Source organism: Mustela nigripes, chromosome 6 (assembly GCF_022355385.1).
Source record: "Mustela nigripes isolate SB6536 chromosome 6, MUSNIG.SB6536, whole genome shotgun sequence".
Lineage (NCBI taxonomy): Eukaryota > Metazoa > Chordata > Mammalia > Carnivora > Mustelidae > Mustela > Mustela nigripes.
In genome coordinates this window covers 62887146-62914919 of record NC_081562.1, presented here as the reverse complement: position 1 = coordinate 62914919, position 27774 = coordinate 62887146, and the positions used below count along the sequence as shown (strand labels likewise).

The window sequence follows — 27774 nt, the reverse complement described above, 5'->3', positions numbered from 1 at the left end:
GAATGGCTGAGAGGATTAAAAAAAAAAAAAAAGATCCAACAACATGCTGTCTTAAAGAGACTCACTTTAGGGGCACCTGGGTGGCTCAGTGGATTAAAGCCTCTGCCTTCAGCTCAGGTCATCATCTCAGGGTCCTGGGATGGAGCCCCACATTGGGCTCTCTGCTGGGTGGGGAGCCTGCCCCCCCCATCTGCCTCTCTGCCTACCTGTGATCTTTGTCTGTCAAATAAATAAATTTTAAAAAATAAATAAAGAGACTCACTTTAGCCTGAAAGACACAATAGACTGAAAGGGAAGAAAAAAGATATTTCAAGGAAATGTTAACCCAGAAAAAACAGGAGTAGCAATACTTCTAGGAAATAAAATAGACTTTAAACTAAAAATGATAAAAAGAACAAAGAATATCTACAATGAGAAAAGGATCATTATAGCAAGAAGATATAACAATTATGAATATTTATGCACCCCACAGTGGAACGCCTACATACATAAAGCAAAAAACTAACAGAGCTATAAGAAGAAATAAAAGGTAATGCGGTGATAGCTGGGGACTTAATTCCCCACTGTCCACAATAGATAAATGATCCAGAGAGAGAATCAATATGGACACAACAAATTTACACAACACTACAGAGCAAACGGACCCAAGAGACATATACAGAATAGTCTACCCAACAACAGCAGAATACACATTCATCTCAAGCACACAGAGAACATTTTCTAGGACAGACCATGAGAGGCCACAAAACGAGTCTTGGCAAATTCAAGAAGACTGAAGTCATACCAAATATCTTCTCTGACCACAAGGACACAAACCTAGAAATCAGTAACAAGAGGAAAACTGGAAAATTCACAAACGCAGGACGATTAAACAATAGCTTCCTGAACAACCAATGGATCAAAGAAAAAAATGAGAAAGAAAATAAAAAAGTTTCTTTGGACAAAAGGAAACACAAGATAACAGAAATTGTGGACTACAGGAAAAGCAGTTCTGATGGGCAAGTTCACAGCACAAATGCCTACATTAAGAAAGATCCCAAATAAAAAAGCTAAATCTACATCTTAGGAACTAGATAAAGAACAAACTGAACTCAAAGTTAGCAAAATAAAGGAAATAATACAGAGCAGAAACAAATCAAGTAGAGAAAAGGAAAACTACAGAAAAGATTAATCAAACAGAGCTGGTTCTCTGAAAAGTTACACGGGTTTTGGTAATGATTTGTTGAACAGGACATTTAAAGTATAAGCAATACGATCAAAACATGAATAAGTGGAACTAGAAACTAAAAAGCTTCTGCACAGCAAACGAAGCAATCAATAAAGTGAAAAGAGAAACTATGGAATGGGAAAAAATATTTGCAAACCATACATCTAATAAGAGGCTATATCCAAAATATATGAGGAAATCATATAACTCATTAGCAAACAAACAAGTCAATTAAGAAATGGGTATTTGAATAAACATTTTAGCAAAGAAGATATATGAAAGGTCAATGGGTACATGAAAACACGTTCAACATCGCTAGGCATCAGGGAAATGCAATTCAAACCACGATGAGATAATCACCCCATGCCTGTTAGAATGGCCACCATTAAAAAGACATGAAAGAAGTGCTGGCATAGATGTGGAGAAAAGGGAACTCTAGTGCACTGTTGATGAGAATGTAAATTGGTGTAGCCACTGTGGAAAACAGTATGGGGGATCCTTAAAAAATTAAAAATAGAACTTCCATAATATCCAGCAATTCTACTTCTGGAAATATAGCTGAAGGAAATGAAAACATTAACTTAAAAAAAAAATGCCACATATTCGTTGCAGTATTATTTACAATAGCCAAGACATGGAAACAACCCAAGTGAACATCAATGGATGAGTGGATAAATAAGCTGTTTTATATGCACACATAGATTTTGTATACACACACACATCTATATAATGAAATATCAGTCAGCCACAAAAAAGAAGGAAATCCTAGCAATGGCAGCAACATGGTTGGACCTTGAACGCATATGCTAAGTGAAATAAGAGACAAACACTGTGTGTTCTCACTTATATGTAGAAGCTTTAAAACAAAAACAAAACACCAGACTCACAGAAAAACAGATCAGACTTGTGGTTACCAGAGACATGGGGTGGGAAGACAGGGCATCAGAGGAAAGGAATCAAAAGACACCAACTTTCAGTTATAAGATAAAAAACAATTAGGGATATATGTCCAACATGATGACTGTAGCTAACACTGTTGGACGATATAAAGATTTGTTGAGAGTATAAACTGTGTGAGTTCCAATCACAAGAAGAACATTTTTTCTTTTTTCTTGTCTTTCTTTTCATTGTGTCTATAACGAGAAGATGGATGTTGTTTCAACATATGGTGGCAATAATTTCACAATATATGGAAATCAAACCATCTTGTGGTATGCCTTAAACTTACATAGTGGTGTAGATCAATCATTTCTCAATAAAACTGGGGGGGAGGAAGCAGGGATATTTTATAATATAAAATATTATAATATAATTTTATAATATAAAGGTCTAAGCATATAAATTCCCTTTTTCCCAAACCAAACTACAGTGTACATTATCTTAAAGTTTTTAAATGTGAGGGGCGCCTGGTGGCTCAGTGGGTTAAGCCGCTGCCTTCGGCTCAGGTCATGATCTCAGGGTCCTGGGATCCAGCCCCAAAGCGGGCTCTCTGCTGAGCGGGGAGCCTGCTTCCCCCTATCTCTCTGCCTGCCTCTCTGCCTACTTGTGATCTCTCTCTCTCTCTCTCTGTGTCAAATAAATAAATAAAATCTTTAAAAGCAAAAACGTTTTTAAGTGAGAAAGTGTTAGGAATGCTACAGAAAATGGGTACATATTTACGTTGTTAGTCTTCAAGTAGAAAGAGAGATTTAAGTGCTGAAAATAACCAAATACTCTATTTCTAGAAAGGATACACTACAAATAAAATGATATCAGAAGCAGGAAAAGGATATTCCAAGGAAACGGGAGAAGTGCCCTCTTAGCAAGCCTCCAAGAACAAGTCATATTCTAGGTTGTTTTAAATGTAATCATGTATAAAGTTAGAAGGATTAACTTTATGAGCTTTGGAGTGTCATCCGATTTCATGTTGCACATTCACACATTTACACATGCACACGTGGTGGGGAGGATTCAAATAAATACATATTCTCTCAATTTTATTTATCACTTTATATCTGAGTAATTTTAAGAGACTCTAGGAAAAAGACATAGCTTATGAAATATAAATCTTTGAATGACTCAAACTGCCCTAATGTAAAATACTTAAAGCATTTAAAAATAAAAAAATTTTTAAATGTAACTTTAAAGTTCTAAAATACCAAATCCTTTGAATAATTCAGTCTTTAATTCCTTGCTTTTGAGAGCATGAGAAAATGTGTCAAGACACTAGGAACTTTGGACAATTAAAGGGAGATGATAAACAATACTGGAGGAAAATTATTTAAGTGAATCCATCTGTTTTGTTCTGTAAAACTCTCTCAGCTTAATTTTAACTGAAGAAAAAAGGAACCAGCATGTGTAATAAGTGCATGTCTCTTTTCTATGCCCTCAGTAAAATGGACAGCCCTAATATTTTTCCAAACAGACAATGTATCTACGTATGCAAAAAGAAATGCAAAACATCCCCCATACATACACTGTGCCATAATTAAAGTTCTCTCTCATTTCAAATTTTCTGCAGGAAAAATCCTGTCTAACTCGTAGGTGTAGAGAGATCTGTACTCACTGTAAGAGGACTGTAAGAATCTTATAAAAATTAAAAGAATCTGGGAAGGGTCTACAGCAAATGCAGTAAGTGTGAACTGAAGGTATTTTAAAAGCAGAATTACAAAGGCAGCTCTGCTTGGTCAGGGGCTCATAATAAAAAGGCAAGATTAAAAATGTAAATTATATTTAAATATCCTGTTTTTATGCTTTAATCAAAGGACTCCTATGTGATTTTACCCAATATTTTATATTTACAATTGCATAATAATTGGGTTTATTTCAACAATTTAAATTAATGCTGACTGAACTAAAAGATACACTGTTTTACTTGACTTGTGCAAAGAACAGAGTTCATGAGCTCCTGGAAACAGGTTATTTACCTCTCAATGTTTATTCTCCACACTTGCATCCCCCTACCTCTTTTGCCTATCGCTTCTTTCGCCTCCTCCAATTCCCTTCACACTTTATTTAGGTTCTGCTTCCTTATACTCTTTGCCACTTAAAGAGGCTTTCCCTGGCCCCTTCCACAGAGGCAGCACAGAGAACTCATAAGACACAGCACACTTACTTAGCCCAATCAACATCAACACACCATCACTGCTGGAAAAACAAAGATTTCAGAACAGCAGAGCCCATCTGATCAAGAACTGTAACTGACTTTCAGCTCTTTTCAGGGCACCTGGGTGGCTCAGTGGGTTAAGCATCTGCCTTCAGCTCAGGTCATGATCCCAGAGTCCTGGGATCAAGGCTTACATGGAGTGGGAGGGCGGGGTGTATCTGTGCTCAGCAGGGAACCTGCTTCTCCCTCTGCCTCTACTCTGCCTACATGTCTCTCCCTTTCTGTCTATCAAATAAATAAGAATTTCTACTCTGATTCTTTATGGGCTTTTTTTTCCCTTCCAACAGACTTTCAGGGAGTTGCTTAGTTGAATTCAGCATGCATAGGGTATAGGTTATTTTATAAACATTTAGTTCTCCTGTGACAGCACTCTAAATAGGTCACAATGCAAAATCCCCTCCCGAGTAATCATGATGGGGATACCTTATGTACTTAATGGTAAGGATGGAGTGAGGCTCTCACCATGCCTATTCTAATTTCTATCATCTGACCTTGGAGTATGTTACACAGACATTTTTTTTTCTTTTACAGTTCGTTCCTTCTTCTTGGCTATAGTTTATGAATTGAAGAGTAGGACACAGAAAAATGAGGTTATTCTTCATACTTGGTTCCATCACTTGCTCTGTTATTTCCAGGGAATGCACTAACTATAATTTTCAGATTTTTTCTAAATTGACATGTAATTGACATGCATGTTACTTTCAGGTATACAACATTTGCACACCGATTTTAGTATATGTGCTGCCACAACAAGCACAATTTTCAGCTTCTTGACTTTACCACGTTGATTATTTTAATAATTTAAGTTATCTTACTTAAATGAAGAAACTGAGAGACACAAAAGCAAAACCTTCCATTATCATGTACTTGCCCAAGGAAAGGACCAAAAAAATCCTAATTTTAAGTTACTTCAGTTTGTTGTCCTCAGCTTTTTCTAGATAAAATCATTCGAACAAAAGAAAGGATTCAGGGGACGCCTGGGTGGCTCAGTTGGTTGGACGACTGACTGCCTTCGGCTCAGGTCATGATCCCGGAGTCCCGGGATCAAGTCCCGCATAGGGCTCCCAGGTCCACGGGGAGTCTGCTTCTCTCTCTGACCTTCTCTTCGCTCATGTTCTCTCTCACTGTCTCTCTCTCTCTCAAATAAATAAATAAAATCTTAAAAAAAAAAAAAAAAAAAAAAGAAAGGATTCAGGACTAACTGCGTGAGCTTGGGCAAGTTACTTTCTATGCCTGTTTCCTCAACTGAATCCTTTTTCCAAGCTACACAAGAACATAGAAAATTTAAATTCGTATTTCATCCCTTGAGTTACATATTATTTTTGTCTAATATTTTAATTCTGCCCTTAAAAATAAAAAAAAAACAATACCAGGGCACCTATATGGCTCAGTCAGTTTAGCGTCTGACTCTTGCTTTCGGCTCAGGTCATAATCTCAAGGTCATGAGACTGAGCCCCACACTGGGGTCTACCACACTGGGCATGATTAAGATTCTCTCCCTCTCTCTCTCTCTCTCTGCCCCTCCCCTGCTCATACTCTCTTTCTCTCTAAAAAAAAAAAAAAAAAAAAAAAAAAAAAGCAAAAATTAAAAAAATACCTATACAACGCTTTATGCATATAATGTTTTCCTGATAAACTCATGGTTTTCAAATTTATACTAGGTCTCAGACCTCTTCTCTTCTACTACTTTTCTTTCTCAAATATATCCACCATAAACTCCTTCAGTTAAGATTTGGCAGGTGGTAAAGTTTTGATTTTCTGAAAATGTCTTAGTTCATTCCCATATTATTGTGAAATAGTTGTACTAGATATACAATTTTAGTCTTATATTCTCTCAGAACTTTGAGAAAGTGATTCTAGTGTGCTCTGATGCCCTTTAGACAGTTCTGCTCTCAGAATGACCTGTGTTCCCTGAAATTTCCTTTATCTTTGCCAGACTGTAATATAATATATATTATATTTAACATATATATGTAATATATATAATATATATTATATTTATACATATATATTATATTAGGTATTGTGTAGTTTTGCTATTTTGTGTCTATGTGTAAATTCTTTTTATTTTCCCCTTTACTATGTTTCTCCTCAGAGTTTATATACTCTATCCTCTACTAAAACATAATTATGTTACATTGGATATTTCTTATAGTCTTCTATTTTTAAAAATCTTTTACATCTTCCTGTTTCTCATGTATGCCACATCCTGGATAATTTCTTCACATTCTCTGCTTCCCCAGTTTACTATTCCTCCCTCTAGGAGTCCATTATTCCATTTAACCTATCCTATTTCCTTGATTACATTTCCAAAAGTTATATTTAGCTGCTCTGCAATCATTTCTTTTCTCATTGCTGTTACTTTTTATGACCTCATATTTTTCTTTAAATATTTGCATATTTTAATTCTAAAATATGCAAATATTTTGTCATTTAAATATCTCAACCCTTTTAGAGATCTGTAAAGTTGCTTTTGTTTGTTGTTTGTTTCTAACTCATGGTAGTTTGTGTGTTTAGTGATGTTGCTTGCAAGCTTCAGTTTGTTCGAACTTGATATAAAGTTTCATGGCCCTTAACTGGTGATGCTTTCTTCCAAAATTATTTGCATGTATTTTTTGTAGAGAGATAAGGGTTCTACTGACCTACTGACCTAGGACCACATTAGTGACCCTTTAAAGTCTCACATTTAATGTGGAATGCTCAAATTCATTTCCTCCACTTCAGTGGAGTCTCAGATGAGCCTCCAAATTACTGAGGTAACCTGCATTTGCCCTCAGGGCTGCACACATGTATTTGCACACATTGTTCTGTTCTTGACCCTGACTGAAAGCACAGTCTTACTTACTGGTCATTAATAACTTCTAAGTTATAAGGCTGAAGGAACATCACCAAAGAGCACAGAAGACCAGATAGGTCTTTGGAAAACCAAATTATTATTATTATTTTTTAAAGATTTTATTTATTTATTTGACAGAGCGAGATCACAAATAGGCAGAGAGAGAGAGAGAGAGGACGAAGCAGCCTCCCTGTCGAGCAGAGAGCCTGATGCGGGTCTCCCATCCCAGGATCCTGAGATCATGATCTGAGCCGAAGGCAGAGGCTTAACCCACTAAGCCACCCAGGCGCTCAAACCAAATTATTTTTAACGGTGTCTGTCAATGATGCAACCCTAACAATATCATACTTTCTGGAGGAAGTGTCTTCCCACACTAAACAGAGATTTAAGCAAAGTTAGCACTTAAATGACTCAAAGAAACAGTCACCAACATAAAGTCAATGATCAAAGGGAAAGGAAAGTACTGAATTTTTTTAGATGTGAGAAACAACAGAAGAGTTGTGCCTCTTTTAAAATGAAAAGTTTATATTTTAAGGTAATGTCCTGAAATATCAGTGGAATGAATATCAGTACCACATCTCTAACCCTCATAGACTCGTCGCCATTTTGAGGCGATGAGTTTCTGGCTGTGATGTGGTAGTTTGTAATAAATTCATGCTTCTTCAAGAAGAAAAAGAAAAATTGAATTTAAAAGGAAAAAAAAAAGTTTTCAAGGCAAAACAAGAGGGACTAGGTTCCCAGAGAGAACAGAAAGAAGATACCCCCAGAAGGGTGAGCCAAAGTCCTAGGAACTATTCTTCCCTTCACAGCATTATTTACTGACCATTAGCATGGAGCAAAAGGTTAAGAATCTAGGCAAAGGATGCAGCTATTAGGGAAGAAAGTCAGCAGAACGTTTAGCAATGTCATGAGGCTAATGACATGAAAACTGGAGTTTGGGACTGCCGCCATGGCACCGGAACATGAATATCTAACAGCCCAGTGAGAAGCGGGTGCTTTTTCCCTGGAGCCATTTGGAAAATTCTTAAGCTGCTATAAAGGCAGAAGATTAAGAACATAAGCAGGAAGCTACTGGAAATCTCTTTAGAGTTTTCTACAGAGATCAGAGATGAAAACTTCAAGTCAGAACATTCCAAGAAGAAGTCATAATAAATACCCCAGACTCTCAAGTGAGATTCTAGGAGGGGGCAATCTGGAAACAGAATCTGACGAAAACTATATTCCAGTTTTGAGTCAGTACAGATTCTGATTAAATGGAGTATTCTTTATCTTAATCATTCACTTTCCTACCTGAAACTTCACTGCTCTTATTTTATTTTTTAAAGATTTTATGTATTCACTTGACAGACAGAGATCACAAGTAGGCAGAGAGGCAGGCAGAGAGAGAGGAAGGGAAGCAGGCTCCCTGCTGAGCAGAGAGACCAGTGTGGGTCTCAAGCCCAGGACCCTGGGATCATGACCTGAGCCGAAGGTAGAAGCTTTTAACACACTGAGCCATGCAGACGCCCCTGCTCTTAATCTTGATAGCTAAACTCTTTGTCATAGATCTCTGGGCCTCACCTGCATATCTGTTTCCATCTCCCTTTATGCTTGCCAATTTTGCCACTCACTTAAAATCTTAAGTTCCTCAAGCTTTCTCTTAGTGTGCCGGATCTTGTATCTTTCTTCTCTTTCATTATTTAAAAGTCTTTCCTCTCTTCCTCATTACAGTCTTTAACATACTTTATGGTAATGGCCGCCGACCTGTTTGCATTCCCCACTAGAGTTAAGTGAGGATTCTGTGAAAGGAGGAAGTGGGTCTGGCTTAATCACTGCCATATTCCCAAAACTAGTTCAGGGTCTGAGATAGGGATTGCTTCACAAATATTTGTTGAATAAAGGATGCTAGAGGGAAGAGAGAAGCTGATGCTTAGAAGTATATGGGTGGCACTGACACTGAGGTAGAAAACTCCATGCAGTAGTCAGACTCCAGATCCCAGATGGGAGAAATCACCTCCAATTTCATTCTGTAACAGCCTTTAGGGGAAAGAAAACCTCCTGCCCACTGTACTGGTGGTTCTTTTGGTTGCTGACTTGTGGGCTCTTCCAAAGGGCTCTCAAAGATCCTGAACAGTATTTTCTCCAAATTTAAATACCTTTTCCTTTAAGTGTGTGTGTGTGTGTGTGTGTGTGTGTATATAACATAAAGAGTTTCTTTGAAAAGATTATAAAACCTAAAGTAAATGAAGCATTCCTTTGAATGCCAATAAATACCATAGTCCTGAAAAATAATTTTAGTAAACGCTAAAAATAAAACTGAAATTTGGGAAGTACATCATTAGCTTTTATATTATAAGATGATGCTTCCAGAGATTATCCTCCATGGTGACACCGATTTCCTACTCATCCAGTAAGTTCAAGACAGGATATCTAGCATGGCAACCTGGAAAGAATCTGTATCATCCCATCAAGAGGAAATTTAAGGAGCTAATTGGTTATTGAGGCTCTGTCTCTTTAGAACAGTCAAACCGAACACATCTGGATATGCACTCTCAGAATCTTGTTTCACCACTTAAGAGTTAACTCCAGGACTGCACACTCAGTGAGTATGAACTCTTCTCCCAACAGAATACTAACCTGGTCGATTTGGCTTTTTTGAGTTTACATGGTTAGCTGCAGAAACAGCATAGGTTGAAGTGAAGGATCTGCTTTTGGTGAGGGTCATCATCACTGGGGTATTCCAAGAATCGGGACTAACAGCACTATGAAGACAGAGAAGAAAGAAAAATGAAGAAATTATTCGTCAATTACCGGGACAGATCTTGCTAGAATGCAGTCACCATTTCCATAATTGGCTTGCCAATCTGAGTCATGGTCTAGGTTCAGTGACAGGACCACTTTACTTCCAAATGAAATAATACATTATCTGAGCTCAGTTTCTGCTGCAGGGAGACAACATTGAGGCATCAAACATACTGGGTTGATAAAAGAGGAAAGAACTTTCCTACTTATCCAGTTAGTAGGAACCAGGCCCTTCTTACTGTACTACTGTAATCATGTTCCTCTTAGATCTTCTAAACATTGATAATTGCATTATTTAAGATGCAGGGAACCTACATTAGTTATGAATGCCACGATGCTCCTTTTATACTCTTTACTATTTATTATTATTTATTATGTATATGTGCATTATAATTTCCTGGCGTTTTAAAATATATTGCTTTCTGTGATCATTGCAACAGTTTTCAGCTTTGTATTGACCTTCACCTTTTGGATTCCTGTTTAGATCTCATGAATATGTATGTAATAATTCAGGTTTATAGCCAAAAGTAGCTTAGGGAAACCTTTACTTGGTCACCTCATTCTGAAAAAGGGAAAATTTTCTATATATCTGCTGTGGAAGATCTCAATCCCCTTCCACAAAAGTAGATATGATAATCTTAGTTCTACTGGTAACAACTTCATCCTATGTCTGAAAAGTCTTACCAGATCCCCTAAGTTTTTGCTTGTTGTTTGTTTTTCAACCAAGTTTACATCTTCCTTTCTGCCTATTATACAGAGAAACGGCTCAGTTCCAAAGCTGAGTTGGAATGACTAGATTATGACTTATTTCAGACTTTTTGATTTATCTCAAGCCCCCCCCCCCCTTTTTTTTGAAGCACCCACTGGTATGCTTCTACCTCTCCACTGTGCCACAGTTCCCCTCTCCTAAGGATTCCTTGCAGCAGGTTCAGAGGCTCAGACAAGGACCTGCTTCTCAGGACATACATCTCCAAATGGCAGGGCCAAGGTCCTTCTGATCCTTAGTCTAGTGTCCTTTCTACGTGGCTGTAGTTAAAACTACCCAGGAGTCAATCAGCCAGCTAAATACTAAAGGGCACGTAAGCTGAGGACTGTGCCTAATTTTCAATTCCCACTCTTGTTCTTTTGATCACTGCAGTCCTCAAAGTCCTCAACAGAAAGACACACAGGACGAAAGAAAGAAACAAAAGGGTTGAAGGAGAAAGAGACTACAAGAGCTAAACCTCTAATCAGTTTTGAAATCAACTAATAGTGTTACCAATCAGTCTCCTAAGTTTTAACTTTGGTTTACACTCAGGGCTGGAGACAATCTGTGGCTACCTTTCCACTGTTTTCCCCATGATTAAGGAGTCAACCAAAACCAGCTGTATTTAATGGTGGTACTATTGCCACTTACATATGGTTTTCCCTCCAAATCTCTTCAGAATGAATTTCATTTCTTCATAATGGTGAAAATTTGCATCATTTTCAGATTTTGTAACTAGGACATTTATAGGACTGTGAGATAAGGGAATAGTTAAATCAGACAGGGGAAAAATGTATACTCAGGCAAGACAGCTGTATTTCTTGGACAAAGAAAATGAGTGGGGTTAGATGCTCTTCCATATCTATTTTGAAAATACTTGATTATGAGTATTTATTTCATCAAGCAGGATGACAGGATCCCTGGGAGTTAAGCTCATAAAAGTTCTTGAAACTCTCCTCATGATAATTTCTATTACAGTCCCTAATGTCATTTAACTAAGAAGAAAAAAGTATGAGAAATGAAATTTGACCAGAAGTAACAAACCATTACAGAAAGAAAGGAGACATTTAGGCACAAATGGATTTTTTTGCAGAGTCACTGTATTTTAAGAAAATCATGGAGCACTAACTATATTCTATGACAGAAATCTTGGCAAGGTGTGTTGGTAAAACAGCCTCTCTAAAGATATATACTGAGAACAAAATTCATTTTCTTAAGGAACAAACATGTAATGAGGATCCACTATCACCTCTAAGTATTCACTGCTGTAGACACTGACCACAGCCAATATTTTCAGAGGAAAATATCCCTAAGGACCTATAATTTGACCTTCAGGAAATGTCCACAAAACAAATTAGGTAACCTCCTCCTGTGGTAGCATTTGAAGTTTTGCGAAAACCCAGGTAATCAGTTGGAGTGGAATTACACTGATATGTTAAAGAAAGAATCATTTGAGTTTCCTTCTGATTCTAGAGGTTCATTAGCCTATCAATGTTATTATGGAAGACACCAGTTATACATATTTTTAAATGACAAAGAAAAGTTAGCAGTCATTAAACGCATGCTTGGGTTTAAATCAATCTCAAATGGTGCTTTATTTCTATTCAAGTCCAAGTTCAGGAGAAAACCACTTGTAATACTGCCATCATGGAGTTCAACAACGATATGGTTTATTTTTCAGTCATTTTCTTCAGGGTCATTAATAAAACTGATGCAAACGTTCAAAAACCTAAAATCATATAGGAAATGTTCTCAAAATTCATATAAAGCATGCTCTTTTTATTCTAAACAGAAAAGGACAAACACAATATTGTTTTCTTCAAAAGTCTTTCTAGATCTTAACATGACCTTTCCTTTAGCTTTGGTAATTCTGGCTTTGAAATCATTTTGTAAAATTGTAATTAATATGCTAAATAAAGTTTGTTCTATTTTTAAATGGAGATATAATTTATATGTTAGTTTCAGGTGTACAATATAGGGATTCGATATTTGTACATATTATGAAGTAATCACAAAATAAGTCTAGTTAGCATTCATCACCCCACAGTTAACAAAAATTTTTTTCTGGTGATGGGGACTTTTAAGATTACTCTTAGCAACTTTCAAATGTGCGATACAGCATGGTGATAATATAAAATAATGCTGTATTATTATTATTATTATTATATTATTAACTATAGTTACCATGCTGATGTTATATCCTCATGATAATTATTTAAAGCTGAAAGTTTGTACCTTTTAATCCCCTTTACCCATCTGGCACACTCCACCCCCCTCCCCCACCTGTTTCTGGCAGCTACCAGTTTGTGCTCTGTCTAACTAAACTTTAGATTACCAAATGTTTGAACATACAGGCGCTCTTAGGATAATGATCTACCTTCTGATCTGATCTTTTGCCTTTCATATAATGCTAGGATAACAGGTCTGGTGGGCTGGGGAAACTCTAACAGCAATTTACAAATGTCAGGTTGGATGCTTCCGATTTCAGAATCTCAGTATCAATCTCAGGCTAGGCAAAATCTAGCTTACCACTACTCTGAGCTTGCTCCCTCTTCCCTTCCTGTCACACTGGCAGGCATTACCTCAAGTCACTGTTCCCATTTATATTTAAGACCAAGCAATACAATTTAAGCCTATTATCTGATGTTAATCTGTAGAGTCCTTTGCATTTAAACCATATACCTTCATTTTCAAAGCTGGCCTCCAGCCAAACATAAATTGTTGGGCCACTCTTCTTCTGTAATTTACAATTCTTTTATAAAGGGATTTATATACATAAAGGAATTTATGTATGTAATTCCTTTATAATGGAATTTATGAATGTAATACCTTTATAAAGGAATTTATGTATGTAATTCCTTTATAAAGGAATTTATTTACATAACTTCTCTAAGAGATGTGAAACCAACAGGAGCATTGCCTAACCTTGATGGAGATGCTTCCTGCAGTTTGATGCTAGCACTCCGGTCCCTCCGTACAGGCGCAGGCTCCAAAGTGGGGAGGCCTGTGGCTGAGGTGGTGGTTGTCCAAGTCGACGAAACTCGTCTCAACAAACCAGGAGGCAAATTCCTCCTCAGGCGCTAGAAAGAAGGAGTGATTTTATTACCAAGCATATTTTTGATCACTGACTTCTATATAATACAATGGGAGAAAATGGGTTTTTAATTGGAAGTGACTTTATTAAACTACAGTGGCTGAATGTTACCTATCTAAAAACTGGGAGCTCAGGAATTCAATAAAAGAATGAATATTATAAAATTAATGTTTGGGGATCTTTATTTAAATGCTGATTGTAATGTGGAATTATAGGAATGAGAGTCATTTACCTTTGGGAAAACTTTACAGTTACCTCAGTGCAATAGGATATACACACTTATCATATATTGTATTAGTTATTTTGGGCAAAAGCCTTTTTCTCAAAAGTCATTTGTTTGGGGCATGGATTAATTTTTACCTTCTAGCAAGACAGTCTCCACACCAAAGTGTTTATTAATTTCATTTTAATTTCTTGACTTGCAAAAGCCCGGAGCTGAAGGTAAGAGCATAACTCACAAAACGCACCACTTTTCTTGGGACTAGCATGACTTAGACATCAGGCATAAGGGTAATACCATCAGTACCAACAGAAGAGTCTGTCAGTTGACCTGCAACCCTCTCATAACTACTTCTCCTGTGATATCCTAAACAGGGTATGTGGCATCAATGGCAGGGAGGCAAGAGTCTGAGCTTACCAGGATAAGTACCAGCACTCTGAAGAGGGCCTTCAACTTAAAAATTAAAAGGAAGGTAGTCTTCTAATACAACTACAACAATATAGTACTAATAGGTAGAAGCTTGACCCATTTTTAATTGTTACTAGTTACCCCCAAGAGACCAATCATTGAGTCATTCTCTTCAAAGATGAATCCTGGTTTCCTGAAGGTAACAAAAGCTTTTGAGAGGTATATGGCACCTTGAGATTCAAGAATAGCTCAGATACTAGTTTCCCATATTTCTTAAAGATCTGAATATGTATCTTTGAAGGTAATTCAAAAGGAAGAGAAAAGGTCAAGCCCTGTAAATACCAGGACTGATGCCTAAAAATCTCACTAACTTCATGTCTATTCTGACACTGAAAGGAATCAGTTAATCTCTATTCCTTGACTGTCACATCATGCTTAGCCATACCTTTCCCAGAGAAGATGTTCCAAGAAAATTATGTAAATACCTAATTGACTAAATTGTGTGCAACACACATTCCTGAGACAAGAGACTCACAAAAGCTAAGTCATGGGTGCTCCTGACTGACCACCAGCCTGAGAGGACAGATGCCTGTTTACCAAACACATAACCATGCAAGACATGCTGGAAAGGACTTAAATTCTGATTTTTTCAGTCTTTAAAATAACCCATTTTCAACTAACGCAAGGTCTAAGCTGGTTGTAAGATCCCATTTCCTACAGCTTACATTTGTAATACTCTTACATCTTACACATAAAAAGAAGGGATTTACAAATCACTAAGGCCATCTTTTACTTGAAGTCATCCAAAATCAATTAAAACAGTTTGCGTTCAAAACGTCTTGGATTTGGGAAACCCAGGAGGATACTGTGAACGTTATCACACAAAGGAATCATGAGCAGCCGATCTTGGGGTTTTCGAGGGCAAGGGATTTTAAATAGAACCACATGAGAGGGAGCAGGGACTTTTGCCTGTCTCCAACCCTCATGGCTACATTCCTGTCTCACAAAACAGAGTCTGGCATATGGAAGTAAAAACTTCTTCAGAGTCTGAATTTAAATTAAAAAAAAAAAAAAAGAAAAAAGAAAAAAAGTAAAACTTTCATTTATAGAAAGCTATAAGGTATCAGGACACAAGTCTTTATGTTTAAATTTTTATTACATTGATGTCCACAATCAACATATCTTCACTGAGTCACTGAGATGAATCTGGATCTGGGGATGACAAGAAACAGACCTAGAAGGCAAAAGAAGACGTTTAACCTTTCTAGGGATAGGTCATTCACACTTACCTTGGGAATAGCCAGCTTGTCTTTTTCAGAGCTTTCCTCAGAATCAGAACAGGTGTAATTGTCACTGAAGGAAACAGCAGGATTCATGCGGGGCTTGTGAATAGCCTGGAAGGTGAGCTGGGTGCTGAGCAGGTTGCTCACTGCCCTCAAGGATGTGCACACGTTGGGGGGCAGTGAAGGGTCTGCCAGGAGGTCAGTAATGAGGCCGTGAGCCTCCCCCATCACGGCAATATCCACAGTAATACTGGTTCCTGAGGACTGAGACACCAAACAGATTAACACTCAAGTGAGAAAAGGCCTGAAGCTGAAGGTGCACACACTAAAAGGGGGCTTTTTCCAAAAAATGGGCTGACTAACTCTTTCAAGTTGCAGTAAAGGAACATTCAAATCCCATTTCTGTTTCAAATTTTGCCAAAATTTGCCATGGCTTTTGCCATTTTGGCAGTCATAGCATGTTTTTTAATGTTGTAACTTTGGGAGGGGCGGGGCATATTTGAAGAAATTAAAAAGATAAACACTAGCTTTTAAAAGGCAAAAAGTTGAGGTGCCTGGGCAGCTCAGTCAGTCAGTCCGAATCTTGGTTTCAGCTCAGGTTGTGATCTCAGGGTCCTGGGATCCAACCCTGCATTTGGCTCTGTGCTCAGCAGGGAGTCTGCTTGAGATTCTCTCTCCCTCTCCCTCTGCTCCTCCCACCCCTCACACTCTCTCCCCCTCCTTCATTCTAAAATAAATAAATCTTAAAAAAAGAAAAAAAAAAGCAAGAAGTTTCAGTGAATTGGAAAAAACTTCCTATCAGCCATTCCTTGTAAAGAGCTCAGTATTTTAATGCATGTTATTTAGAAATTTCATTCTAAAAATAAAATTAGTATACTGCAAACTTTTAATTTTAGTAATATTTTAATGTGACAGTTAAGCCTGGTATATGGTATTTTTTTTTTTAAGATTTTATTTATTCACCTGAGAGAGAGAGAGAGAGAGAAAGCGCACACACACGAAGAGGGGAGGGGCAGAAGGAGAGGGAGAAGCAGACTCCCTGCTGAGCAGGAAGCCCAATGTGGGGCTTGGTCCCAGGACCCTGATATCATTACTTGAGCCAAAGGCAGATGCTTAACTGACCGAGGCACCCAGGTGCCCCATGGAAGTTACTTAATTAATGTAACAGGCCCCAAAAGCCTTTGGCTTTTGATCAGATTCACATGTTATCCCTCTTCTTGTTGTTCGTAAGAACAGTAATTTTAGTTCTGGTATCCTGTGGTACCTCTATCCTATTTTCTAAAATGCCCATCAGACCAAGAGTCCTTACACTCTCTTTGCTGAAGAAAGGAAAGCATAAAAAACAGAGGGCAGGATTGTTCCCCACTCTACTGCTCGAGCCAGAATGCCAGCAGGAAGGCATGACAGCAAGGGAGAGTATGGGCAGAGACAAGGCCAAGAAGGTAGATGAAGCTTCAAGACCGCATACAGAAGACCACGAATACTGGAAGTTGCCACAGGAAGAGGCACAAGGAACCCACATAACTCCACAATGCAGTTAGCAATCAGGGTGCAACTTCTGGAGCTAGGCTACTTACGTCTAAATTCTGACTCCTAACCCTACCACTTTCCAGCTGCATGATCTCCGGCAAGTCACTAAGATCCCGTGCGGGGATTTCTGCATCTATAAAGTAGATACAGTCATAGCACCAGCTTCAGAAGGTAATTCTAAGAACAGGGATAATAAGCGTAAAGCACTCAATACTGTGCTGGCAACTTTAAGTGCTCAATACTGATAAGAGTATAAAAATTGTAATTCTGGAGTTTTTCAATAAAAGACTATTAAAAGCTTGGCTATGTATTTGGAAGAAAAATTTAGTCATTTTTTCACAACAGACTTAAAGATAAACTTCAGAGAGATGAAAATTTAAACATATATGATTATAAGTTTATTAAAAGAAAGAGCAGGGCTTAAGTTATAATGCTGGAATGTTAAAAAATAATGTGACTTCAAACTTGAGGGTCTCCTCACTTTCTCAGGAAGATTCTCTCAAACAGATCCTGATTATTTGATGACTCTTTGATTTTCCCATGCCCAGTTCTTTGTTTTTTCCCTGAGAAAATAACACCAACATTACTTTGTGGACTTGCTGGAAGGACCAAATGCAATGCTGTATACATTCGAAAGGGAGCACCTTGCCTAGATCGCGGCTGACATATTCGGCTATATATCCCCTCAACCACCTCTCACCAAAATGACTAGGAGGAGGAACACCCAACAAAGGAAAAATTCAGAGACTGTGCTCTCTGCCACAGAAGTATTGGATATGGACATAAACAGTATGTTGGAAAGGGAATTCATGGTAACAATTATCCAGGCAACGACTAGGTTGAAGAAGACCACTAGGGGCAACATAGACTCTTTAAGGGTAGAAGTGAGGGCTGATCTGGCAGTACTAAAAAAATGCTATCAGTGAGATCCAATCTAATCTAAATACTCTCAACAGTTAGGGTAACCGAGGCAGAAGATCAAATTAGTGATCTAAAAGACAGACTCATAGAAAATAAGGATCAGGCAGAGGCCTGGAACAAACAGCTTAGAAGCCATGAAAACAGAATTAGTGAAATAAATGATGCCATGAAGTCTTCCCACATCAGAATTATTGGAATCTCTGAGGGGACAGAGAAAAAAAGGAGACTAGAAGATATAGTTGATCAAATTCTGAATAAAAATTTCCCTAATCTGGGGAATGGAACAAGTGTTCGTATCCTAGAGCCCGCTTCCCCCTCTCTACCTGCCTCTCTGCCTACTTGCGATGCCTCTCTCACATAAATAAATAAAAATCTTTAAAAAAAAAGAAGATATGGTTTATATATACCATGGAATATTATACCTACATCAGAAAGAATGACTACCCAACTTTTGTATCAACATGGACAGGACTGGACGAGATTATGTGAGCAAAATAAGCCAAGCAGAGAAAGTCAGTTATCATATGGTTTCACTTACTTGGGGTGCATAAGGAATAACGTGAGGAACATGAGGAGAAGTGAGCTGTGGAGAATCGGAGGGGGAGACAAACCATGAAAGATTATGGATTCTGAGAAACAAACTAAGAGTTTTGGAGGGGAGGGGTGCAGGGGAAGGATAAGCCTGGTGGTGGGTATTAAGGAAGGTATGTATTGCATGGAGCACTAGGTATTGTGCATAAACAATGAATCTTAGAACACTAAAAAAAAAAAAATTAAATTTTAAAAAATATGAATTCATAAACTGTCAGTGAAATATATGACAGTTTGGCAGATCTAAAGACATAAGCTTCTATGTAAGCAAATATACCATAAGCAAACAGAAAAAGCAACGAGAAAGTATTTGCCACACAGAGAAGACAAAACCTATCCAAATGAAGAGCTTCTAAAAAAAAAAATCAATAAAAGACAAATTTTGGTAAAAGGAATAACCAAATAACCCAAACACAATGTAAATAATCAAATGTATAAATTTACTTGTCTGCCTAATATTTAAAATACAAATTAACATAATGAAAACTTTTACTCATCGAAGTGACAAAATAACAAAGGACTGAGACCACCGAGTATTAGTTATAGTTTGGGCAAGTGAACAGTGAGTCAAAACAACCCAGTGTTTGTGGAAGGGCATTTTGCTGAATCTATCAATTTGTCACTTAAATGTATATATTTTATGATCCAGGAAAACAAGGTTGACAGACGTCTAAAGAAAAACTCCAAAGATGTAAAAATACGAGGACAAAGGCATAAAGTGATACAATATCTCTCTAACAACAACCAGAGAATGCAGCCATAAATGCATATTGATAGAAAAAAATGATACAAATAAAGTTGTAGTATAACAATGAGGTGGTATATAGTTTTTTTTATAAGATTTGGGTAGATCTATAAATACTTACTTGAAAAAAATACATCATTATTCACTGGTGGGGAAAAATGTCATCAAAAAAGCGAGTATGTATTATTTTTTATAATCAGAAAAATATAAAAATTATGAAAACATCCAGCATACATGAAGATATGTAATCCTGGACCAACTATAAGTAATGGATAAATTTATGACATAGAGCAGTTATGTCATATATTATTATTCCATAATATGTATTATTATGGAATAATAATAGTAACCATCATAATCATAGTGGCAGGTTACATTTGCTCAACACAAGTCTGCAAAGTACTTCATTTACTAACTTCATTTTTATTAGTAAAAGAGAACTTGCCAGAACCCTGATCAGATAGCTGGGACATGCATCATCAGACTGTAAACAAATACTCTGGTTCTAGAGCTTAGGAGCTAAACCAGTACTCCAAAATATATGTTGAACTTTTTAATCTGATGTTCCTAAATATATCTATCTGTAATTATTTAATGCTTTAGGTACTCACTGTGCCATGCTCTTCTGTTTGGATGCCTAAATACACATGACGGACCACATAAAAATTCAAGAGTAATGTTAATAGTTTTAGGATACATAATCATGCATCCTTCACATATGCACCTACACTGTCAACTTCAAAAACATTCATAAGATATGCCACCAAAGTAAATTAACATTCCCTTTCGGAAACACGTATTTTCAACTGTACCCCTAATTATGATGCTTCTAAAAAACTCACTCAGCATGACCTTCTGAAAGAATAATATTTATACCTATCCATGCTTTTCGTTTCTTTTTTTTTTTTAAGATTTTATTTATTTATTTGTCAGAGAGAGAGAGAGAGAGCGAGCACAGGCAGAGTGGAAGGCAGAGTCAGAGGGAGAAGCAGGCTCCCCGTGGAGCAAGGAGCCCGATGCGGGACTTGATCCCAGGACGCTGGGATCATGACCTGAGCCGAAGGCAGCTGCCCAACCAACTGAGCCACCCAGGCATCCCACCTATCCATGCTTTTCTAATAAACTTAAAATCAAAAGTCACTACACTATTTCCCTTTAAAGGAAATAAAAAATGAAAATTTAAGTCAAACTGTTTTAGGACATAATATTTTCAGACTTTCTGACAGTGAAATTAACAGTTTATGTTCCAGTAATTAATAATTAAAGAGCTTTTCTCAAAATGTTCTCACTAAACAAAATTTACAAACCTGAAGAAAAAGTAGAGCATGTTCACTGGTAACTCGAATTATAATTTTTAATGAACCATTGGTGAGAGAATAAGTTCTTTTTTTATAATTCTCTAATTTTATGACTTTTTAGTAATGTATTTTCTTTTTAAGTACTAGATACATTTCTGATATACTAAAAAATAACTTAAAAATTCTAAGGTAACTTTAAAATGCAAATAGAACTGAACTCATTCTCCTAAGCCATTGTTAGCATTAGATAAGAATTTAGAAAAGACATTCATTATGTTTTTAATGCCTTTTATGCCATAGCTTTGGTCAAAGCAAGGGTCTTCAAGCAAAAACAAAGCAATATTCATGCCAGTGAGAAGTACATGATACATGCTGGAATTGGCTAAGAAACCAAAGTGGTCATTTTTACTCTTGAAAAAGTATACTTTAATGAAGTATATTTAATACAGGAATGAAATCAGGTCTTTGCTACACCAGTTTTCTGATTCAAAAATAGAACTGTACAACAGTCAAAAGTTGCATCACACATAGAAGTTACCACCACTTTTTCGTTCAAGTAACTAAAGGTTTCAATGAGGCATAAAATCTAAAACCAACAATCAGATTTGCTTGCCACAAAATTGCCAAGACTAACCACACATGACAGATGGGCCTCTCTTTCAATAAGCAGAAGGCAAGTTATAAAGACACGGAAGAGTCCAAGGAATAACTATTAAGGAATTTTAGGAGAGAAGGGCTTTGGTTGATGGTAGTTTTTTTCGTCTGATGATACAAAATATGAAAAAGAGTGACTCACACAGAGGGTATTGCCATACCCTATCCAACTTTGAAAATAATGTAACTAAATTTCTAGGTATACCAATAAATACTCAGAAATATTCCATTTAACTGGTGAAATCTTCGTGTTAATAAATAGTAAAGGTTAAGTTTATATGAAAGCTACTTTAAAAGGAAAGTCTTAAGTTAACAGCCTGAAATCATCTTTGAGTGCAGTAGGGAAGTATAAAACCAGTTGAGTCTTTTTATGGTAGAGATAAAACAATTTTTTTTTTAAGTGACCAAGCAATATCAGACATTCTACTTTCCAAGTTCTCCTTATGATAGGAATAGTTATATATAACATTTAAGAAGATGCAAGTGTAATTCCCTGGACATTATTTAAATGAGAACTAGATTTGGATCACCACCTTTAAAAAGAAAATCCAGAATTTAAGTCTGATAAACAGCCGAGGAAAGTGTGGTTTTATATGTTAAAGTAAAAATAGCTGATTTTCCTGGTAAATCCACCACTTTTCAAAGCACCCAGTTTTTAAAATATTTTCCCTTGTCCCTGTTATCTCTGTCCAGTCTATTTTACTCCACTTTACTTTACTCCAGGATGTGAATACATAGATGCTTTGGTATATAATATGATCTAATTGCTTCAAAGTTACTTTATGCATCATAAACCAAAGGCCAGGAAAATCTGGAATTATACATAAGAAGTTAAAGAAACAACAACAAACACACCATTAAACATAACTCCTAGAATAGGCATGTATTAACAATTCAATTATAGGAAATTTGTTTTCACTCTTACAACTGCTGCACTAAAACTCTGAAATCACACTATTAGCATGATAAAAGGGAGAGCTCTGCATACGTACAGCAGTCACAAAGGATATGCCCTCCATGCAGGGCACCCAAGTTTCTAAAATTACCCTAAGAGGCAAATTTTGAAAAATTCCAACAAATGAATTCATGTGATCAAATAACTCACAGCATGTATGTAAAATAAAATTATATATCTTTAAGTAGCATACCAGATTATTTAGTGTAGCACTGTGTTTGGGTTTCTGTAAAAATATTATTCAGAAATGGGGAATTTCTAAAAGGAATAATTGTTGAAGAGTTTTAGGAAATAACCATAGGAACAAGGTGAATGAAAACAAAGAAGCCAACAAACACCATTTCATTTAAAGAATGAGAAGCTGCCCACAGGAAAAATCAGAAAGGGACAGGGAACACTGAGGTCAACAACAATTTGCTGTTCAAAATGATCAGGGCGGCTATCTGGTATAGGAAATGGAGCGACGGTAATGCATCTAATTCCTGATGAATTCTGTTGGAGGCAGCACCAATTCCCTCCAACAGAAGGTATAGAAGTGAATAGTTCTTCCTCCTACATATTTTGAAGCAAAGAGTAAACTGATAACTTAATCAAATTAAACTGATAATTTAATCAAATTTCATCCCTGTAACTAAGCATACATCCTTGCTTAGAACTGGAAGATACATAATAACTCTCAAGTCTTCTGAGTCAGTGAATTAGTGAATCATCTGATGAGTCATTTGCTTTGGAGATTAATTTGTTTTGACTGGGGAAAAAAAGAAGAATTAGAAGCAGTATAAAAATCTCTCTTCATAACTCTACATAAAACCCAAAGATAGGTTACAAATGCCAAAGAACCAGAATCAAGGCAATTACCTACATAACCTAGTTGAGATGCTGTATGCCTTGAATCAGACCGCCATGTTGTTTAATATTTTAACTCAGCAAGATTTCCAAAACTAATCAAAGGTTTACTCTAGGCAATATTGTATCCATTGGGGGTACACAGGCTCCTCCCACTTGCAAAATCAGAGAACTGGCTTAGATCTTCCTAAGATCCTTTTCAATTCTATAAATCTAAAGCATTTTGCATCTACACATAAACACATACATCAAAGAAGAAGGAAGGAAATGATTTTAGAACTTATTTCCTGGCATTAGCAGCATTTAAAATTTTTAAAGACAATTTAAAAAGTATTATGTAGACAGAAAATTCTTTGTTTCACATTGCTACCTTTAACTTATGATTGAGTCACTGATGCTGTCTCCTTTCTACATTAAAATGCATTGAGCAATCGGGGGTGGGGGTGGGGGGGGTGGGGGGTAAAGGCTATTCCCTGGAACTTTTACATAATTCTTCTCCCAAGAGTTGAGCTGTACATTTGCCAAATATCAGTTTCCTTTGGTCCCGCATCTGTTCAGGCCAGTTGTATTTTGTCACTATAAATTACCTAGGCTAATATAATATCCATAAACCAGTGATAACATGAGTAAGAAACCAAAAAGTTGCTTTAAAGACAAAGTTGAATAGCTTTAAAGACTTCATAAATACATTTCATCAAAGTGAGGTCCTAATATCGATTTCTGTTAAATTAGGTAGGGGAGGTATGACTGTAAACATGCAAAGGAAAATGATAACCTATCATTGGTTATCATTTGAACTCAAAATGCTTTCAAGTACCTAAGTCACTTCCAGCGAGAAATAATTTGAAACTAGCAGTTGTGTACAATGAAGTACCATGTGGTACATAGAAGAAAGAGAACTTTCCATTCCAACTGATATGGTGAACACGTGCTCAAAGAGAAACATTCTTGGCTCCTCATCCAAAAGATTTGTGAAAGCCTGCATATTTCTATGCAGTAAGTTAAGATATATTATGAGAGGTAAAATACAGGTCGAAGTTGTAGAATTCTCTGCTTTAAAACTTTTTAAAAAATGACAGACCAACAACAGCCCTGGTTCTGTTAAGAGAGCTCCACACCATTTTAAACCCAACACCCTTCACTTGAAAGTCCTTCAGTGAAAGGAACCATTTATAATAAATAGTTACATCATAGCTATTCATTACCACCCCTGAATCCAGAGGAGAAAATAAAGTTTGGTTTATGAATTAGCACACAGGGTGCGAAAATGAACATGTGCCTTTCTTCATCGTATATGTAATACAGAAGTCTGTCTATAGGAGAAGTTGGAAAGCAAAGTTACAAAGACCTGGGATAAAAAGAGAGGAAGTTGTACTCATTCATCAATACCAAATATTTATTTTATGAATTAGTACTTGGTGCCTTTGAGAGCAGAGGACCTAGAGTTGGTCTGCCAGTATCCAAATGTTGGATCTGCTGAGATTTTCAAAAAATTCATATATCTTCCTTATTCATTTTCTTATCTCTGAGCAAGGGGTAATAATAATATTGACTGTATAGTATTGTTGATGAGTAAATGAAGTCCAGCACATAAAGACCTCAGCAGAGGTGCTTGGCCCACAGGGCATGTTAGATAAATATTATATATTACCACCATTATTATTACTGCACTGAAAAAAACTGTGTGGTAAAGGCTGCACATGCACGTGTGTTTGTCTTCCTTATAAACTGGGCCAGGAGTTTGTTCACAAATGAATGCATCATAGACACAGCATTTCTTCATCAACAAAACCAAATCACCACAACACAAACCCAAATACTTTCACTTCTTATTCTAGGTAAAGCTAAAGCTCACACTCCCTCCTCCCATATACTATAAGACTTCTGAGATTAATTTTTGGCTCTCAGAAAGTAATTGTACAAAAGTCCTGGTTTCAGTTAATATGGTTGATTGCACTGGTATAATTTACAACACAGTATGTGAAAGGAATTCTAAAAGCAGGCATCTTAGCTCCATTGTTGGAAGTTGTTCCCCCCTCCCCTTCCTTTCTATTTAGTCATCCTGGGAGGCACCCTGGGAGGCAAACATAGCATGGGAAGAATATTCTCAGGGTGAAGAGGGAGTTGGGAGAAAAGAGGAATAAACAGTGTAAGGAATGACACATAAAAGGAACAAGTCACTCGGCCGGGTTCTTACCCAACTTTGGTCCTCAATGCTGGGAAAAGATGCCTGCTGGGTTTTTGGGAGGGGTCTCCCACATCCCTAAAGCACACTTTGCCACCCCAACACTCCACATATTTCTCTGAGAGGCTGGCTGTGGTACCAGGGAGTAGCAGCTTGGTCTCCAATGTACTAAATTCACTTAGAAGGTGAGCTGGATTGATAAATGGTCTTTGGTGTATTACTGGTTCTGACCTCCAAGCCAGCAAAATTGCATATGTGTTTATACTTTCATAGGATCCATTTATAATTTTAGACTTCAAGTTGGTTGGGAAATTTTTAAAAAATGAAATCATGTGAAAATTTTGCAGTAACTCATTGTAGGCTGGACTCTGGCTAAATGCCATCCTAAGGAAGCAGATGTTTGCTTATTTTAATTTTCTGGTAGGGAATATGAGTTTACATTTGGATTTTCCCCTTAAGATAATACATGCGTACAGTAGGAGGAAAACATACACGGCCTTTCACCAAACTGATTTCCAACATCTCCGCGGGCCGCCCTTAAGTGAGAGGTAAGGCACAGCAAAATGCAGCAGTTATGAGAATTCTTAACTTCCTTCTCATTTGACGTTCAAAGAGCACTCCATGTTACCAAACAGGATATAGTATGTGGCCATGTGGCCTTAGAGATTTCCCTATACTCTATCTGTAATTAAGCCAAAAATTGTTAAAGCAGTCCCTCTGTTTTCTAAGTATCTTCCAGACGCTAGCAAATTTGCTCAACAGCTTCAAAAATAACAATTAACACAGAATATTGTTTTTGTATTTAGGAAATAAAACATACTTATTAAATCACTTACTCTAGTAAGCGCCCATATTGCTAAGATAACCTTAGCTGCCTTTGACTTCCAGGCTGTTTCTTCTAATTAGAAAAAGATGAGGCGGCTGGTCAAAGTATGAGGAATTCAGGTAAGAAGCTGTTCTTGTGACTGCTCGTGGAAATGAAGGCAGGAAGGCTTGGAGAGTATAAATTGCTATGTAAATAGAAAGCATTATTATTTCTGTTCGTCGAAGAAACTGGGTTTTCTGACTGACCATGAGTTTAGAATATAGAAAAATTAAAAATCTCTGAAATGAGTATGTACTTATAAAAGCTGATTAATTTTGATGGTCCTTGATCTGTTAGATTGAGAAGTGCTCTTAAACTTGAACCTGAGGTTCTGTTTGCTTAGCCTAAATACAATTTCAGTGAACAACAGATGGCAGTATTCTGCCTTTTTAAGTAACCCTAATTGTTGGAAGATCTTTTTGAATGAGTGCTGCTCCCTCATTAACCAGCAGAGTTAAGTTTCTTTTTTCACAGGAAAAAAAACAAAAAATCTAAAAAAAAAACCACCTTAAAAAAAAAAAAAACCAACAACTTCCATAAAACTATTGGTAGAAAGTAACACAAAATTATAAATTGTCTTTTATTTCTCAGGACCATTCATTGTTAAAGTGAAACTATAATTGCACCATTACTAATTCTTCTCAATTACGAGCATTTCAGTTCCGTCACTCTTTCCCATTTTCATAAGGTAAATAATGTAAAGATGATTCATTTTCAGATGCAATTTGATTTAAATTTTTTCCTACATGTAATTTTCCACTGTGATGAAAATATCCATAAAACAAAACAAAACAAAAATCAAAAGATGCATTCTAACACGTTTACTTTATCTGCCCTGTGTTATCTCTCACCAGATTCTCCTGCCTCCTGGGCACACAGTCAGCTCTGCTACTGATTTGCTCCTAATGCTGCCTAACCGGTGGGATCTCCCCTCTGATTCCTGCAGTAGCATACTGCCTGCTCACCACATGAGAGCCTGGACTTCATCTGCAGAAGCACCAAAACCAAAAACAAACAAATGAAAAATGCTGGAAACTGTAACTTCAGAAGAATCTTGCATCACTGACCGGCACTCACATGTATCCTTAGAACATTTCAGTCATAAGCACTTGTGACAATTTTCAATCCAACTTCTGATGTGTGATCTTAATAAGTCTGTCTCCCTCTTTGAGGCTCAGAGTGTTAGAGGACAAAGGCAGTGCTAGTTTTCATTCACCATCTTAACCCCAGACCCTAGGTTAGGGTTAGGGTCATTGTTAGGCACTCAGTGATACTAAAAATGAGAGAAGTCATAAGGAGCGTATTCTGAACCTTCAGAGAAGTACATTTCCTCTCTCTCAGTGCTATGCCTTGAAGAATCTGAAAGGACAGATACATTACAGTATCCAAGGTATTACCTAAAAACAAGTAACTGAATTTTCTGGAAGCCATTCTAAAACATTTAACCTTCTAGCACAATTTCATG

The 27774-nt window shown here is 36.9% G+C and overlaps 1 protein-coding gene across 1 annotated transcript in view; it reads right to left on the bottom strand.

The window, feature by feature from the left end:
• Positions 1–27774, bottom strand: part of PDE3A (phosphodiesterase 3A) — a 314549-nt gene that overhangs the window by 43095 nt on the left and 243680 nt on the right. The window contains exons 3-5 of the mRNA XM_059402688.1: positions 15726–15983; positions 13640–13794; positions 9805–9929 (exon numbers count right to left, since the gene is read on the bottom strand). Coding sequence (XP_059258671.1) covers positions 9805–9929; positions 13640–13794; positions 15726–15983 — 538 coding nt within the window. The remainder of the gene's footprint in view (positions 1–9804; positions 9930–13639; positions 13795–15725; positions 15984–27774) is intronic.